Consider the following 19,171-nt stretch of genomic DNA (forward strand, 5'->3'; position numbering starts at 1 on the left):
GAACACAGAGGAGGCCGAGCAAAATTTCGAGACAGAATTCAAGATGGCTGCGCCCTGTGTGACTTGAAGTATGAACTGTTGTGCTTGGACCGCTTTGGCGGTTTAAATGGCAATTTCAATCACACGTATTACTGCACTTACTGCGTCCGTATCTCTGCCTATGGCCTATAGCCTACTTATTTTGGAGCGCCTGATACTCTGCCAATGCTACCGCGACAATAGCTTTCCGGGTGGCGTCCATGTTTTCCTCCAACGACCGAGCGAAACATAATAAAACGATTGAAGGGTGGGCGTGACGTCACATCCGAGGTCCGAGTCAGTTCGCAGAGAATACTAAAACGCACCATATGTGTTCAATTCTCGCTACGTCACAGCTGTTTCTAAAAGTGCGTTTCCATCTCCCATTATGCGCATTTACTCTCTATCGCATTTCTCAAAAACCAACTCTTTTGCGAATTTTGGTGTTTCCATCACCGTTTACTGATTCGATACTTCGCATAAAATCAGGTGGATGGAAACGCAGCTAGTGAATACAGAGTGCAGGCTGTTGTTAAGTGTTGCCTCTCAGGGTCCTAACTTACACTACGTTTTCCTTTAATCATTCCACTAATGGACGAAAACTAGGGATCTGAATATTTAAAATGTCAAAATGGGTTCTGAATAATACGTGCAGTTCTGTTTGAATTGGAGTAAATGCATTTTTTTTTTGCTTTTTTTTTTATACAAAACTTGTGTCGCCCCAAGTGCCCCAGGCCGAGAGCCAGAACTGGCAGAGCACACACAGGAACGCGCCGAGCATGTTGGGGAGGACGGCTCTGGCCCTCGACCAGTAGACAACTCTGCCATCTAGTGGCTGCACCGGGCGGAAGATATTCATCATGGGCTTGCCGTTCCAAAAGCGACACTGCTGAGATATCGCCACCAGCTGGAAGAGGAAGAGGAGAAGAGGAAGACATGCAAAAAGGAATGAGCAAACAATTGTTTGAATATCATCGTGAATTTGACAAATGGTCATCCTGTCAGGACGTCACTCATCGGCCCCTAGGGGCGCCTAAGGGCTACCTGTTTGCTGCTGACGGGCAGGGTCTTGTGAAACACCGTCCAAGCTACTGCCTGCTCACAACCGGGCGTCGTCATGGAACCCACATAGCGATAGTAACTATGGAGGTCCTTTGCAGGTGGGATGATGTCGGTCAGTCTGAAGTCTCGGATCTCTGCTGAGCTGCCTGAAGGAGTAAGAAAATGTCAGATGCCTCTTAGTGCAGAGAACAATGTATTGGCAATTTTATGGGGAACATCAATCACTGTTATTGATCCCCATGCACCACCAACTGTGCTCTGGGACCCAGATGTATGATGATACCGTTTTCATGGATGTGTCCCATAGCAGCAATCAGAGTGTTGAGGTGAGGATGGTCGTCTATTGACTCCTGTCAATAACCAAAGGGGCATTTTATAAATCACAACAGCGTATATGCCGCCCAAATCTGACACCAGGCATCATCTAAGCGGCCAGTCATGGCTTATTTCAGTATCCAGGGATGACGCCTGTACGATCTGGATTGGACGGGTACACCATCTGTATTTTATGTACCAGGGTGTATGTGCCCATTTACATAAAAAGTGCCGACCCATAAAAGTGTAATGAGAATGAATGAATGAGAAGGACACCTTTGAAAGGGTCTACTGGTGTGTCAAACGCACACCATTCATCACAGTGGTGTGGATTTGACCCTCCAGTCGACCATTTCATGGGCCTTCTTTGGTCTGAATGCTAGCTGGCCGCTATAGTAGTAATAATAATGATAATAATAAGGCTGACACCATGACGCTAGTTGTGGTTTTCCCTTCACAAAACGCTGCGGTACCTCAAACAGGAAGGAGAGGAGCGCTATGCCGGCCATGTCGTGCTCTGCCTCGGCCAGGGAGCTGTAGGGCTCCTTGATGTGGACCATGTGGAGCTGCAGAGGGACCGGAGAGGAGAGGAGGAGCTTGAGCCTCAGAACTGGGCTGGGGCTGAGAGCCCAACATGTTGGTCTCTTGTGTCGGGGTGAAACATCTGTACATACATTTGGTTTATAATAGTTTTATAGTAATGAGGAGAAAGCTCAATTCAGATTTTCGATTTGATAAAAGTGTAAAGAGAAAGCTCAATTCAGATAACCATTTGATAAAGGTGTAAAGGAGAGAGCTAATTTCAGATTCGATAAAGGTGTAAAGGAGAAAGCTAATTTCAGATTTCAGATTTGATAAAAGTGTAAAGGTGAAAGCTAATTTCATTGGCTGCTTCATCGATTTGATCACTAGTCAACATAACATGTGGAGGTTATTCACTCTGGAGATGATTTACATCCAATGACAGCTGTCCATTAGACACACTCAGACTAAACATGAGCCCCCCCCGCCTCCAGCCCGACCCAAAGTAATGACCTCCATGGGGAACCTCTCTCCATCGATGGTGTGCTCTGACCCCGGCCCTCCGTCGGCCCCCCAGTGCAGGTGGAACTGGAGGGCTCGGTAGTTCCCTGGCAGGGCTCCTCCGGTCAGACGCACCGACTGGGGCAGCAGGAACTGGACTGCAGGGGGAGGAGGCTTTAGGACCAGCAGCAAGGGCCCCAGCCCCGGGCCCCAATAGAGCCCCAGAGCTTCACGTATTGTATCGGTAGAACCAGAAGCCCGGGGCCCCACTCCACTAGGGCCCCAGAGCTCACATGTTTGTACTGACAACTGGTAATAACACACCTGTCTACCTTTCAAATATGTTCAAAGTCAAACTTCAAACTTCAGTTCAAAGTCAAAGGTTTGAAGCAATGTTAGCCTGAAGCCAATAGCCTGAACAACGTTTGTTTGTTTACAGTGGAGATGGGCTGCTATTTGCGAAATTCAGCATTATGCTTGTGTGTGTGTCTGTCTGTCTGTCTGCATTTGTGTTTGTATGTGTAATCCATATTAAACACATGACTACAGTACAATATGAAATACAATTGAGATTATATATGTATATATGTATATATATATATATATATATATATATATATAAGACGTGACATACTTGAATGCCCAAGATTTTCCACAGTGATATTAATTTTGCTTTCATGCCCCTTGAAATCCAACGGGTGTAAGGCGGTGTTGACGTGCACTTGGCTGGTGACAATGTTGATGGGTGACTGCCGTAATCCTCCACAGTTTGGGAACAGCATTGCCCAGTGCCCGGGGTCTAAATTGCAACGTAAGGGAGTTCAATTAGATACATATTATATATAGGTCAGGCAGTTGTGTCCAGCTTCCCTTTAGTTCAAATTGTATGTTTTTTTATTTAAATGTATTTTTTTGTTTAAGCAGAAAAACAAATTATTTTTTTAGAGGGTTTGGTTGCTGTAGTTACAGAGCAAAACTAAAGTTACTGTCAATGTGTGTTTAACATAGTAAATCGTCAAATGACACTTAGTTACATGGCACTTCTTCACATGAAACTTGACAAGAAGAGGTCATCACCGGTTATCTGTTAAGGAACGGCGACTTGCAAATTGTTTTATGCACATTGGTCAGTGTTCTCAAAAAACCAATAAGCATGTCCACCATCTTGTCTTACCTTTGCATGGGTCAGCGCAGGTATACTGGCTGTCGTAACACCAGAGAGCTGTGGAGAACACACACACACACACACACACACACACACACACACACACACACACACACACACACAGAGCCTTCCCTGGTTATGAACCGATGGTTCGTTCAGTCTCACGTTCATGCTCCCACACTCTGAGTAGTTTTTCCTTATTCAGGGCTCTAGATTAGGACTAATTCAGCAGTAAACCACCTTCTCTCTGCAGTCTCACTGTGGCCCTGTGTTGGTGTGTGTTGGGTCATATCGGATGACTTTGGGCTAAATTAATGAGCTAAACTATCCTTTATGTGTGCTGGATGAATGCAGCGTGTGACATTGGTCTGCCAGGTGACAGTGCTCATTGTTATCCGAATGACGAGATCCTTTCTGTGAAAATAGAGTCGGCACAGAGAGCCACTACATAAAGAGATAACTTCTCCGCCTATCTCAATAAAGACGTCCTTTGAGACGGGATAACTTTTCTCACCTAGTGGAAAACAATGGCAAGGTAGCAGCTGGTTGGATGTAAGGAGTCATGGATTTACAAGTTTCCCACTTTACCCCACCTTAACTTTTTACTGGGTCCCCACTTTACCCCACCTAAACCTTTTACTGGGTCCCCACTTTACCGCACTTTAACCTTCAGCTGTGTCTCCACTTTAAAACACTTTAACCTTTTACTGGGACTCCACTTTAACCATTAGCTGGGCCCCGCTATACCTCACTTATATATTTTATTGGGTCTGCACTTTAACCGTTAAGTGGGTCCCCACTTAACCTCATAACAGTGTGACTTCTGGTGTCTGTACAGCTTATTCACATTTTGGGATAATAGTTATATTTTCGAGAACAAATTCTAATCACTTTTTATTTTTTATTTGTATCTTATACAATGACACATGATGACCTCCATCATGCCTTCCGTTGAGAAAGTACCTCTCTGTCATTCGGACTGACAAACTCGGTACACAATAACTAAAGTTAAATAAAGTTAAATAATTACTGAACCATCCATACACTATTTTAAGAATCCATTGAACTCTTCCAAGTACATTTATTCAAGTCCTACTACTGATATTTCAGCGATGTATTAACAAGTGATGTGATCAGATCAGATTGATGAACACTGGGATTTGGTAAAGCATGCATTATTTATACTATGAATCAAGGATTAACTCAGTGTCCGCACATTCAAGTCCAAATCTTTTCTGTTCAGTTCCTCCACAACATGTGGTGATCTCCCTAGTTGGTCTGCATGTCTTACCTGAGCATCGGGAGAGAGAAGAGACGAGAGCCAGCAGGAGGAGAAGGTCCATTTTCAACACAGACGCACACACACACTGAAAGCTATCCAGCTATCCTGCCAGTATTCACACACAGACCCATTACACCTAGAGGATGGGTGGAGAGAGAGAAAAAACACACACAAACGGAATCAGGTGTTGTATGACACCTGATTTACTCACCTTCCAACGTGATCATAAGCAGATTCAATCAGTCCATAAGAACATTATCCGCTTCAATAGTACGAACTAGAGTTCCAAAGAACAGTATGTGCATCAATAGTATGAACCAGTTAAGAACAGTTTGTCTATCAATAGTATGAACCAGTTAAGAACAGTTTGTCTATCAAAAGTATGAACCAGTTAAGAACAGTTTGTGTATCAATAGTATGTAACTGTTGGACTGGAAAGTACCTGCTTTGTGGTCCAGAGTCAAATAAATTACACGATACAAGTTCCTCAATATTTATTAGAATACACGTTATAAATGGATTTAGTAATGACGGTTTCATTATTGAAAGGTTACTGGACCATTTATTTACCATGCCTGGATGGTATAGGATTAACTTTCATTTTGACAGAAAAATCTGTGTAGACACTCAAATGTTGTAAGAAGCATAAATTAAACAGCCATACATACACTAGTTTAAGAATCCATTACACTCTTAAAATCCATACATACACTACTTTAAGAATCCATTACACTCTTACTGATATTATATAATTGCATATGGATATTTAAAAAATCATTTACATGCTAATAAATAGCATTCTAGTTGCTAGACCTTCAATTACAGGTTGGATTAAAACAATCTTTATGCCCCTGGCCAGCGGTATGTTTCTGCCAATGTCAACATTAAATGAAAAGTACTACTGAAATAGCGATTGGGCTATTTGATCCTTCAGAGATGATTATATGAATGCAAAGCTCCATCATACCATTGCAATGAGAAAGCAAATTTTAATTTGTTGATTGAAGACAATCAACAAATTGTTTGTCTTCAAAAAAAAAAGAAAATCAGACAGTTCTCCCGTATATCAAGGTCACGTAGCTGAAACCTTCAAGGTCACTTTGCTGAAACCTTCTCCAGATCCTCTTGAAGATGAGTCAGTTTCTCCTCACAGCAAATAGGCCTGGGGAAGCAGGACATAAACATGCACCATTATTGTCCACACACACACACACACACACGTATCTAACTTTAATAAAAGTGTGTGCGTGTCGGCCCTGCGGTTTTCTCGATCACCGTTCAGCTGTTTCTTATTCGGCGAGTGTATTGCTGAGTGCAGTGGAAGTGCAAAATATTGAGGAAGAACACTACTGTAAGAAGTACCCACTGTTCTGTGTAGGAGGGGACCCTATTAACTGTTGCACTGCCGAACGGCATTCTGGGTACAGCTCGCCTGTACATTCGACAACCACTGAAGAGATAAGGCTGGATATGGAGCAACGTCTCGTACAGTTGTCATTTTGTTTTGCTAAACCCAAACATTTCAAGAATCAGCCGAGTTACTTTCCGAATGAAAGCTTGGGTTTCAGAAAACAGCCTGCCGGATACAGCCTGCTCCCAAATAGCTAAATAGTCCCACACGCTGAGAGGGGTTTGTCCATCGACTTCCTCCAAGCGTTCATCCGATTGGCTGTGTCCAGGTCCACGGTGTTGGGATGAGCAGTTGGAAAGAAGCTGCAGGCTCCATCACAGAGAGCAAGCCCTGGTTAAAGCCTTTACTACAGTGAGCTGCTTTATACCAAAACTGCTTTATACCAATACTGCTTTAGACCAATACTGCTTTAGACCAATACTGCTTTAGACCAATACTGCTTTATACCAATACTGCTTTAGACCGATACTGCTTTAGACCGATACTGCTTTATACCATTACTGCTTTAGACCATTACTGCTTTAGACCAATACTGCTTTAGACCAATACTGCTTTAGACCAATACTGCTTTAGACCAATACTGCTTTATACCAATACTGCTTTAGACCATTACTGCTTTAGACCAATACTGCTTTAGACCAATACTGCTTTAGACCAATACTGCTTTAGACCAATACTGCTTTAGGCTAATACTGCTTTAACTCTGCTCTAGAAGCCGACACAGACGGTTCACCTTTTCATGGAAGAGGAATCTAATGAAATACATTGTTCCTGTTCTGTGCTGATCATTTAATTATAATTGTGTCCTGATAATACATGTTTCTATACAATAGACTAATGCTACGCAAATATATAACAAGAAATAATCATAGTAGGCCTATTTACTTTTGACAACAGACAACATATTAATAGACTGCGAAATATATTCCCCTGTGAGGCTACTATTTAGTAACATACTATAAATAAAATAACAAGAGGCCAGCATTTAGGCTGAAAACTCGTACATGTGATATTTAATCCTGAAGGTAATGGGAGTGGAGCAGCAGACAGTGGATGGGTGACATGATGCTGCATCAGTCCACCTCCAACCTGTTTTTGTGCGAGAGACAATCTTTGGAAATACAGAAAACCAAATGAACAAAGGTCTGATATATGCACCGATTGTTGTTTTCAACGCACAATTAGTCCTAGGATAAATCCAATGTCTGCACCAACTGCACAGCAGCATCAGTGCACACATGAAAGCATCGCTGCAGTGATGTTCACGGGAGGCCACGTAGGAAGCCAGGTCAGCTCCGTTTGTTGGGGGCGCGTCCCAGACCCGGGGTACAGGGTGGGGTGAGGGTACTCACATTGAGCAGGAAGCCGGCCACGGCCACCAGCACCGCCAGAGCTCCCACGCGGCCCATCAAGGCCAGGTCGGGGGCCTGGACCAGGAAGAAGCGCGCCCAGCCCAACTTGCCGAGGGTGTGGGGGGGGTAGCGCATGCTGTTCATCCCCTCGTTCTTCAGCGGCCGGACCATGCAGCTTCGCAGGTGGCTGAGCTGGTCGAAGCTGAACTTGCCGTGGTAGCAGCCCATGCCGCTGTTTCCTGTGGAGGGCAGGAGACCGGAGCTGGTCGAGTGTGTTGGATATTGATTGGTCGGAGGATTTGGGCTCATTCTTGTCCAGTGTAAACAACTGTATCATCCTTAGAGAACTCTACCTTGTAACCTTCTTTTGTGTTTCCATAATACTGACTACTAGTTGGCATCACATTCTTTAGTTTGTTTTGTTAGCATGTAATGGTTGTTAAAAAAACACTCAGAAGTGAACAGATTCACGAGGAAGCCACCTTCATGTGTTAATACACAGGATTTGTATTTTTGTTTACTGCATGAATTCATCCCGCCAGCGAGTGTCTTCTTTAAAGACAGTATAATCATGTTCCCGTAGCATGACAGCCGTACTCACCTACTCCACCGAAAGGCAGGGAACTGACTGAGTAGTGCACCAGACAGTCGTTGGCCAAAACTGCTCCACTAGACGTCTCCTCGATCAGTCGTTTGATTAGCTGAGGAGAGAGAGCCCCGTCATCCCTGCGGTTTGTGTTGACGTGCAGGTGGGGATGATGTGTGCACACAATAGTACCAAAATGTACACTTTGTTCGTCGCAGAATTTAGAAATGTACTTTGCACTTTGGAATGTTATAAATCTACTGTCACCGTAAAGGATAATGTACATCAAATTTGTCAACTGCAGTTCCAAATTCCATGCTTGTCGTTTGCGTTTCAAAAATATTTCTTCCAAAAAGATAATATTTTGGTGTCAATCCAAACAAAAAGGCACATCTTTGAAAGAATGACCTCTATTTTTAGAATGGTTTGTTTTTTGCACGTACAGTCTTTCCGTGGGATCAAATGTACAGTGCTGTTCTCGCTTCCATGAGAAAGTGCGTGTGCGTGTGTTACCTTCTTGTCGGTGGAGAATACGTAGATCACGAGGGATTTCTCTCCTTGGTTGATAAAGTTGATGGCCCCTTCCAGTCCGCTCACCGGCACAATCGGCAGCAGCGGACCGAAGATCTCTTCCTGCATGACCTTTGACCCAGCCTTCACGTCCCGCAGAATGGTCGGGGCTGAAAACATCAAAAACAGTTTACTTTGAATACAGATTTTTATGATAAAATGTCGAAGCTTTGGTCATTACTCAATATTACATAGTGTTTTCCCTGACATTGGAACATCGAGTTCCATGCCTAAATCCTGATGCATCCAACGTTTGGAATAGGGGAACATTTTATTAACTCACAAATAAGTAGGAGAAAATTAGTGAACAGGTCAACGTTGGGGAACAGGTCAACGTTAGGGAACCGGCCAACGCTAGGGAACCGGCCAACGCTAGTGAGCAGGTCAACGCTACTGAACTGTTAAGGTGGGTAACATCCCAAGACTACCTTTTATTAACTCACCAATATATACGTCAACACTAGTGAACAGGTCAACGTCAGTGAACAGGTCAACGTCAGTGAACAGGTCAACGCTAGTGCACAGGTCAACACTAGTGAACAGGTCAACACTAGTAAACAGGTCAACACTAGTAACAGGTCAACACTAGTGACAGGTCAACGCTAGTGACAGGTCAACGCTAGTGAGCAGGTCAACGCTACTGAACTGTTAAGGTGGGTAACATCCCAAGACCACCTTTTATTAACTCACCAATATATACGTCAACACTAGTGAACAGGTCAACGTCAGTGAACATGTCAACGTCAGTGAACAGGTCAACGCTAGTGAACAGGTCAACGTCAGTGAACAGGTCAACGCTAGTGAACAGGTCAACGCTAGTGAACAGGTCAACGTCAGTGAACAGGTCAATGTCAGTGAACAGGTCAACGCTAGTGAACAGGTCAACGCTAGTGAACAGGTCAACACTAGTGACAGGTCAACGCTAGTGAACAGGTCAACGCTAGTGAACAGGTCAACACTAGTGAACAGGTCAACACTAGTGACAGGTCAACGCCAGTGAACTGTTAAGGTGGGTTGCAGCCTCAGACCACCTTTGACAGCGGTAAACGGTCATGATCATCCCTAAAATAAATATTTGCAAGACTGGTTTTGGCCAGTCTTGGCATGACTTTGTACATTTTACCCCATTTCCTCTGAGCTCCACTCTCCTGCATTACATTCGGGAGGTCAACACAAAGCAACCTTGGATATGCACTTGATATAAAAATCTTAAAACATCAAAACAACTGCATTTTGGTTTAAAGCACTTTGCTATGATCACAAGCAAATTATCAGACTCTAAATAACTTGTCCACCATTGTCAGCCTTCACATCCGTTCATTCATCCATCCATTTCTTAATAACTTCACATACTGTTGAATAAAATATTGAAAAAAACGTAATCTGGGATGAAGGCAACTGGAACTGTAGGAAATTCTTCTGTTGTTCTACATTATTATTATTATTATTATTTGAAAGTCAGCCGAAAATAACACTAATCGCAAAAGCCTGGACCCACAGCTACCCCACAGCTACAGTGGATCTAGACCCAGGAGGTCTAAAGCCTGGACCCACAGCTACAGTGGATCTAGACCCAGGAGGTCTAAAGCCTGGACCCACAGCTACAGTGGATCTAGACCCAGGAGGTCTAAAGCCTGGACCCACAGCTACAGTGGATCTAGACCCAGGAGGTCTAAAGCCTGGACCCACAGCTACAGTGGATCTAGACCCAGGAGGTCTAAAGCCTGGACCCACAGCTACAGTGGATCTAGACCCAGGAGGTCTAAAGCCTGGACCCACAGCTACAGTGGATCTAGACCCAGGAGGTCTAAAGCCTGGACCCACAGCTACAGTGGATCTAGACCCAGGAGGTCTAAAGGCCAAGAGCCACAGCTACAGTGGATCTAGACCCAGGAGGTCTAAAGGCCAAGACCCACAGCTACCCAACGGCTACCGTGGATCTAGGTAAGATCTCATTTGAGTGATATCTGTTGTAATACCTTTGTGAGCTATCAGTGGGTGAACTTTGTGCACACTGTGTGCACTCTGCTGTTCTCAATGGTGGAGTAAACAGGGAGGGAGGGGAGGTTTTTTACATTGTTTAGTTTCCAAATCTTAATCTCGTGCTCTCTCTCTTTACAACTCCAGAATCTCCACCCAGGGAGGACCTCCGCCCAGAGAGGACCTCCGCCCAGAGAGGACCTCCACCCAGTGAGGAACTCCACCCAGAGAGGACCTCCGCCCTGTGAGGACCTCCTCCCAGAGAGGACCTCCGCCCTGTGAAGACCTCCTCCCAGAGAGGACCTCCTCCCAGAGAGGACCTCCACCCAGGGAGGACGTACGGACCGTGGCGTGTTGTACAATGATGTGAGAGTCGGTTGGATTGGTTTGGTTGTAGTCCCACAGGAGTACCTATGTAGCCCTCGGTGCGGTCTGCGGTCTACACATCGGGCTCTATGTTGTTGTCCCACACAAGTACCTATGTAGCACTCAGTGTGGTCGCTCTCTCCTCCCACAGCAACAGTGCTGTCCTCCGTCATGGCCAGGATCCTCCTGAAGTGGCGCTCGTTGATGATGCGTCCATAGTCCAGGAAGCTCTTAGGGTCGTCAGTGTAGAACTCCTAAGAGCAGGGAAATCAATGTCCCATTAGTATCGGGCCGGCTTGAACCACTCACACACACCAACCACTCCCCCGGCTGCTGTGTTCACAAGCCATTTGGAGGCAGGGAGCTCTGCGGATCACACGCAGAGAACATAGTGTACATTCTATCATTTGGGGAATCTTAGGGAGCGGTAAGGTACGAGGCCCACAGAATACACTTGGTGAGGAGCAGCAGGCTCTGACAGACTGTACACGCCTCCTCTCTACCTTGATGCATTTCTTCATCTCGTCGATGACGCGGTCCTGGATGCTGGCCTCACACAGCACGTAGTCCGGAGCGATGCACGTCTGGCCACAGTTGGTGAACTTCCCCCAGGTCACGCGCCTGCAGACCAGGGGAGCGTTCATGGCAAGTTCTACGGTCCAAAACACTGGTTCATACTTCGGAAGGGTCGGAAATAACTGAACGACAGAAGAGAAGAAAGGGGAAAAAGAGGGAGGAATAAGGGAACAAGGAAGGAATGAAAGAAGGAAGGGAGGGAGCAACAAAGGAAGGAAGAGGGCAACAAAGGAAGTAAGGAATGGAGCAATAAAGGAAGGAAGGAAGGAAGGAAGGAAGGAAGGAAGAAAGACAAAAGAAAGAAAGAAAGAAAGAAAGAAAGAAAGAAAGAAAGAAAGAAAGAAAGAAAGAAAGAAGGAAAGGTAAGGAAGGAAGGAAGGAAAGGGAGTGTGCAACAAAGTAGGAAGGAAAGAGACACAAAAGAGGGCTACCTCCTGGAGGGGTGCCAGAAGGAAGGATGGAGGAATGAAGGAAGGGGAGGCGGGCGAGTGTGCTGACCTGCAGGCCAAAGGGATGTCACAGTCCTTGTCGATGTAGCAGGGGCTCTTGCCCCCCAGCTCCAGGGTGACGGGGGTCAGGTGTTTGGCCGCAGCCTCCATGACGATGCGACCCACCATGGAGTTGCCGGTGTAGACGATGTGGTCGAAGCGCTGCTTCAGCAGCTCCTGGGTCTCCTGGACGCCACCCGTCACGACCGGGTACAGCTCCTGGACACGGGGAGCAGAGCCTTACTGCTACTGGGGTCTCTACAGCCATAATCAGCTGCCTCAGTGTTGGGGACGGGAGGAACCGGGCCTACTGCTACTGGGGTCTCTACAGCCATAATCAGCTGCCTCAGTGTTGGGGACGGGAGGAACCGGGCCTACTGCTACTGGGGTCTCTACAGCTATAATCAGCTGCCCCAGTGTGACGGACACGAGGACATGCAGACACAGGGACTATAAATGTTGGCACTAAGAGTCAGGTGGCCCCATTGTTTGCTGTATGCAGGATCTGAGGGGAAACATCTGGAGTAAGATTGTCTTTTATACACTTAGCCAATTCAAGTTGACCTGCAGATGGTCAGATTCTGTCAGGGGCCCCTGAGCTAGGGCCACACCCAGGGGCCCTATGGCAAGGAGGGCAAGATAGGATTTACAATTATATCCATACAAACATGGGCCGTATTCAAGTGTTGGCTGGACAGGGTTATTATGAAAGACTGAGGGTCATGGAGACAGCGATGATTCGGAGACCAGTACCTTGTCGAGGTAGGCAGGAAGTAGTTCCTCCATGACCTTAGAGGTGTGAACACACACCTCAGAGGGTTTCACCACAGCTGCATTACCTGCACACACACAAATACATTTCTAATACAATATTAAATATATGAACATCTCACAAGTGTTTCCAGACCATGCAATTGTATACTATTCCCTAATCCACTAGAAGGAACGAGCTAATGTGTTTTCAGACCAGGGTTCTCCCCTCAATACATTAACAATACTATCTGCTTCTAACTCATATTGTTAGGGCCTATATCTGGTATGCTTGGTGTTATTAGTGTAGCATAATATATCAGGTATGCATTGCATTGAGCAACATGCTTGTTAAATTCTATGAGTCTAATGCTAACACCCAGCCCTCTGTCGCTGGTTTATGTAACAAAGACTGGATAACTGAAAGGTGTTTGGCTACAAGGCGGCCTTTGCGCATATAAATAAATAAATAAATTATGCAAGAATGGCAGAGGTAAGATTAGCCCAAAGCCAGTTCCCCGACTCTCTTACCAACTCTCCCAGTGTTAAGAAAGTTACTTTAACCTTTGAGCACCAAGTCACTGATAGGAGAGGCTGACTGAAAACACACACGCACATTGACAAGAATCACCAATCCAAACCAACATACACTAGACTCACACACCTGTGTCTGCGTGAGTCGTTTAATTGCAATAGTGCGTATAAAGTTCATGCAGAAAAGCCTTTGGCCCTCAGGTGTGTGGAGGAGAATGACGCAATATGGGGATGTTTAAAGGGACACACAATCACACAGTACCTGCGGCGATGGCGCCTATCAGGGGGAACAGGGTGACCGCCCAGGGGTAGTTCCACGCTCCGATCACCAGCACGACCCCCAGTGGCTCGGGCTGGATGTACAGCGTATCGGACAGCGTCACCAGGTTCTTCTCCACACCCCGGGGAGCAGCCCATTTTTTGAGGTTCTTTATCACCAGTTGGATCTCTGATTCCAACCCCAACGTTTCAAAGAGCTGGATTCCCACTTCACTCTGTGGCAAGGAATTCGTATTATTAGTCCTGCTTGACATGAAGTGACACATCCATATTTGAGTTTGTTTGTTTTGCATATTGAGAACGGGAGTAGGGCGAAACTTCACCTACCCTATTGAGATCTTTTTTGGCCGCTTCTGCGATCTCAGATTGTCTCTCGACGATGAACCGCCGAAGGTTGTTGAGTTGACGGATGCGGTTCGCCAGCGGTTTGGACCTGCCTGTTGAGAAGGCTCTCCTCGCCCGCTCTACCGCCAGCTGTTCACGAGACATCCTGGGGGGGAACACGCATGACACAAAGCCCTGAGCTCCGCTTCTGTCAGTGCCTGCCTTCCTATTTTACAGGAAGCGTAGTTTTGGACGTTGATTACGTAGCATATAAACAGAAACGCCCCGTATCTTCTGCTCAATGTTTGGCTACTTTTCACGCAATGTATAGATCAGCTCATGGTTCGCTAGCCTTGACACAATGTTGATCTACCAAGAGCCTTTTAGAGAGATTCTACCCCCCGCGGGTTGAAAGCTGCTCCGCAGGGATGCGTTATCGAGGCTGCAAGGTGGTGGATGGGGTTTCGTGTTTGATACTAGAAACACCGCGGGTGGTATTGGTTCCATTTCATGGATTTAAGTTGAGGTAAATGTTTATGTACGATACAAGTGTCAAAAAAAGACCTATGACTTTAACATGAGTTACCACAACACATGACCTTTGACATAGTAGCAATGAACTGAAAGCAGACGACACTTTTTTGTTAGCCGTACACTGTGCGGTGAATCATGTATAAGCCCCTCCAGTCGTTTGGTTTACCTGGGATTTGATCGCGAAGTAGAAGTTGAAGAGGGTATTCTCAGCTCAATTTGTGAAACAGCCTCACCGTGCAAGAAAAGGTGTAAGTATCCTGTCCATTCGGAATGAGGAGCTATTTCTCCGTTAGGTCCCACCCCTGAAAGGGGCAGGACCCAGAGTGACCCAACCCTCGGGTCCAGTGGCGGCTCCAGACCCTTTCAAATGGGACCCGGTTACCTTGAAACGTTGTTGTTCTCTAATTAGCTCACCTCACTGCTTTTCAGGACAAACATTGAATTACTGCAATATTTATTGTCATATTCATTTTATTTTGTTCATATGAAGAAACACAAATTAAAATCAATAAGAAATACTCATGAAACTATTCCTGTATCAAGTCGAGGGCAGTTTGGGCTGATGTGGGCGGGGCTTGTGGTTCTGTAGACTGGGGCATCAAAGATTGATTTCAGGCTCAGCAGTCTGTTTTGGTTTACTCTACAGTGCAACTAAGACCAATGGGATACATGTACATATACTCTTGGATCTGCCTTGAATGGGTCCACTAACAACACACAACGGCCTGCACAACACACCGTTGTTGGCAGTTATTTGCCTAATGTGCCATTAGGGTTACTGTTAGGGTTACAGTCAGAATTAGGGTGAGGGTTAGGGTTACGGTTAGGAATAGGGTTAGGGTTAGGGTTATGGTTAGAATTAGGGTAAGGGTTAGGGTTAGGATTAGGGTAAGGGTCTGCCTTTTTGCTTAGAGATCCAAGATTTTTACAGAGCGATCCAAAGATGCCACCTGGTTGAAAGTCTAATGGCCAAGTTTCTACGTCGTCTATGAATTTAGATACATTTCTAGCAACGGATGTGTTTAAAATGCGTTTCAAAGGAGCATTTGACGATTTGCAGTTTGGGCCGAACTTGATGCCTTGATTCATATTAAAGAGACCAGGTGTCTCTATGTTATTCACAAGTCATTTTAGGCCCGCTATCGTATAAAAAAGACCCCAGGTCTTTAGCTCATTCCAAAGGCTACAAGCCCCCTAGATCACCCACTAATTCCATCACTTACGGTTTGGCTAAAGCCTCCAAACATATCACTTGAGTAGAGTTTGATGCCCTCATTTATATAAAGGTAGTCAACAGGCCCCACCCTTTAATTTGCGACCATGACGGGGGGCCTGGCGGTCAACCCAGGGCCCTTATTGGAACCAGACCAGGTGTTCCGCTGTGGACCAACGTAGCTGTTACACCTTTTGGCGTGAGACTGGGTTGTATGTGCATGATCCACTTCATAGGCTAGGACTTCATAACTCATTCAAAATATTTACAAAATAACATACAAAATCAAACATCCTATACTGTTGACAACACAAAATTAAATAGTCTGATTGTAAACTTTCTTTTATCAAGCTGAAACGATACTATTGTTGAGTTTTTATGGATGTGAAACATTTGCAAAACCAAATTGAAATGAGAAAACAACGTGTCACGACGAGGAATATGCTTACTATTTAAAATAATTATGTTATATTACAAAGCTTTGCTCGTTCATACATATTTGTACATTAATATTTTCTTTAAAAAAATATATAAAAAATATTTTTCTTCCAGTGTGACAATATCTCTGAAATGACAAAAATAATGTCATTAAGCAGATTGTTTTATGCTGCTATCGTTTTCAGCTGCTTGGCCTTGCAGTTGTTAGGCACTCATCTTCTCTAACTTATTGCTCAGGACGTGCTCGGACTGAACAGACGATATTCCTTTTGCTTTACTATGGTTTTGACACGTCTGAATTTATTTCCTTTTCTCCACTCTACCCCCCCCCCCCCCCCCCCGCCCAGCCATCCCCTCTCCCCCGTTCAGTCCTCACTGAAGGCCCGTCCCAGAGTGGATTCCTTCCCCGTCTGCTCTGCAAAGGCCTTTCCTCTTTCATCCAAGATGTCACACGAATCTGCTAAATCTCACCACTTTAGATGACGTTGACATTCGCTGGTTTCCTCCGCTCTGCACATTCCATCCAGGGCCCTATATCTATTTATCAGCCCCGTATAGGCACTAAATCATGTCTTGTGCTTGTCTTCCTATGTGGAGCACTCCTCCTTTTATCTGAAGCCAAGCTTAAGTCACACGTTGTCTCTACCTCTGCGAGCCCCTCAGAGGCATGTGTGGCCCGAGGAGGGGCTGAGGCACTAAGTGCGACACCACAGGGCTTACACTAAAGGCTTAATTATGGTTGGACGTCGTCACAACGCAATGACCATGCAGTCGCTTTGACGCATGGACGCATGGTCCTGAATTTTTGAGGCGCACGCCAGGCCCTTGCGGTGGACGCAAGGAGGGTCCGCAAGGAGGGTCTGCAAGGCCGTAATGGGTCCCTAAACCCCCTTGGAAAACTGAGAGAAAAAACTCTTAAGATGACAGGAAATGTGGATGGAGTTTGCAGATCAAAGAGCGGGCTACTGGAGGAAGGGTGTGTATATTGGGAGGAAGGGAAGTGTGGAGGTGAGGGAGAGGAGGGTAGAGCATCATTCACACCTACCCGCCGGATCTCCTGCCTGCCAGCGGGAGAGGGAACTGTGCCAAGGAAAGGAGAGCACACATCGTGGTTACTGCTCACCCACCCAGCCTCCACTGCCTCACAGGGGAAGACTGTAAACACATCCACACGCACGTGAAAACATGTGTGCCCACACACACATCCACATGTCACTCATAAAGAACAACAAACAGGGACAGATACATAATCAATCAATATGTGTGCACACGATACACACATATTAGCATGCATGTACCCAAAGACATGCACACACACACCCAAACCCACACCTACATTTTCAAAAGCAACGCATGTGTCCCGGACGAGCCTCGGTCAACGAACACAACCGTAATTACTGTGGTATCCTGACATTGTTTTCCGTGGTGATCTTAATGATCGCATCCTCACTCTAGTGCATGGAGGACTATGAGACCCGTCGCAACTCAGCAGCAATGCACCTCTAGTCAGCGTCCATTGTGATCTGCAGGCTACTACAATGTAGGCTATTCCAATGTAGGCTACTACAATGTAGGTGATTCCAATGTAGGCTATTACAATGAAGGCTACTACAATGTAGGCTATTACAATGAAGGCTACTAAAATGTAGGCTATGCCAATGTAGGCTATTAGAATGTAAGCTATTACAGGCCAATACAATGTAAGCTATTACATTATTTTTTTCCACCATGGGCTGGGTCTTATCGAAAGGAGCCCACCCATGCCGGGTGTCGAAACTGGAGAACAGGAGAAGAGACTCTGGCCCAACACAAGTGCTCATAGGGCGACTGAAGCATAATCCCTGATTGGATTGATTGATGGAGTTAGTCCTGCACGTCACTATGCCGGAAAGCATATTCTGACTCACAAAAACCCTATCCAATCATCAACAGGCCAAAGATCTGGAGCTGACATCTGGTCATTTCTGTTGTCGATACCCTCAATGAGACAAGCAACGTTGAAACGTGGAATGCTATCTAGTAGTGTGCCAGAGACCAGTGTGCTTCCATGGGCATTGAAATGTGGCGACCACATGCTAGGAGAAAAGCCCAACCTCGTCATCTGCAGGAGTTCACTTCCCTGCCAATCAAAGCAACAGGCAGATCATTCTACATTGACCGGTGAGTAGGCTACCCACCAGTCTTTGAACGAATGTTTGCGGAGGTCGACCACACCGTCAGCATTTAGCCTGTGTGTATGTAAATTCTGCGTGTTGGGAGGAGGGGGATGGATTATGTTTTGTAAGAGTGCAGAAAGAAAACTTATCTTCCACTTATTGTTATGTCCAGTGACTCCACTGACAATCCAGCTCTGTTTTTGCTCACAGCTACTATTTTGTAAATCCATAGATACTTTCTGTGGTGACAATATTTTGGATGTGATTGTTTGTTTGTGCTTTTAGTCGTAAAAGTTTGTTTTGTATGCATTGTTGATTTGTTCATTCTAAATAAATTGTGCTTATATTGTTGTAAAACGCAACATTTAGTAACGGGCATTTCAATTATGTAGCCTATTAACCCGGGATCATTGCATCTCGTTTTTCTCTCGTAGCGTTATTTTTTGCTTCAAAATGTGACAGCACCTGCGGTAAACAATCCAGCCCCCCGTAGCACCCCCAATCATAATGATTTGGCGCTGTGTCTACATAGTTTTACATTGATATTACGTTGTTTGGCTTGATTTGTGTCTCTTTGTAAACTACAGTCATGTATTATATTAACGACACGCCATAGCTTATTGCAATATCTAATCATAGTCCACTTTTTTTCCGCCCAAAAAGTAGCATCCCTCGACCTTTGCCCTCGGAGGCCCCGGGCCCCAGAGACGCCGTCAGACCACCTTCAGCGTGGCCCAGCTGGAGCGGAC

General features: G+C 45.5%; 2 protein-coding genes across 2 annotated transcripts; both read right to left on the reverse strand.

Annotated features, from left to right (window-relative positions):
• Positions 1-718: 718 nt before the first annotated feature.
• ca4c (carbonic anhydrase IV c) lies at positions 719-4,964 on the reverse strand (the record flags this gene model as incomplete). Its single annotated transcript, XM_079737871.1, has 8 exons — positions 4,875-4,964; positions 3,593-3,640; positions 3,053-3,217; positions 2,431-2,576; positions 1,869-1,961; positions 1,364-1,430; positions 1,063-1,226; positions 719-925 (listed from the first exon to the last, which is right to left on the reverse strand). Exons 1-8 carry the CDS (start codon positions 4,924-4,926, stop codon positions 719-721), a joined length of 942 nt encoding a protein of 313 aa, XP_079593997.1. The 5' UTR covers positions 4,927-4,964.
• A 389-nt stretch (positions 4,965-5,353) lies between these two features.
• Positions 5,354-14,902, reverse strand: LOC307076734 (aldehyde dehydrogenase family 3 member A2-like). Its single transcript, XM_079737831.1, has 11 exons — positions 14,782-14,902; positions 14,085-14,247; positions 13,741-13,972; positions 12,948-13,033; positions 12,205-12,413; positions 11,634-11,751; positions 11,243-11,384; positions 8,728-8,894; positions 8,230-8,329; positions 7,629-7,867; positions 5,354-6,027 (listed from the first exon to the last, which is right to left on the reverse strand). Exons 2-11 carry the CDS (start codon positions 14,244-14,246, stop codon positions 6,013-6,015), a joined length of 1,470 nt encoding a protein of 489 aa, XP_079593957.1. The 5' UTR covers position 14,247; positions 14,782-14,902; the 3' UTR covers positions 5,354-6,012.
• Between the last annotated feature and the right edge of the window lie 4,269 nt (positions 14,903-19,171).

Source organism: Pollachius pollachius, assembly GCF_949987615.1.
Source record: "Pollachius pollachius genome assembly, chromosome: 6".
Lineage (NCBI taxonomy): Eukaryota > Metazoa > Chordata > Actinopteri > Gadiformes > Gadidae > Pollachius > Pollachius pollachius.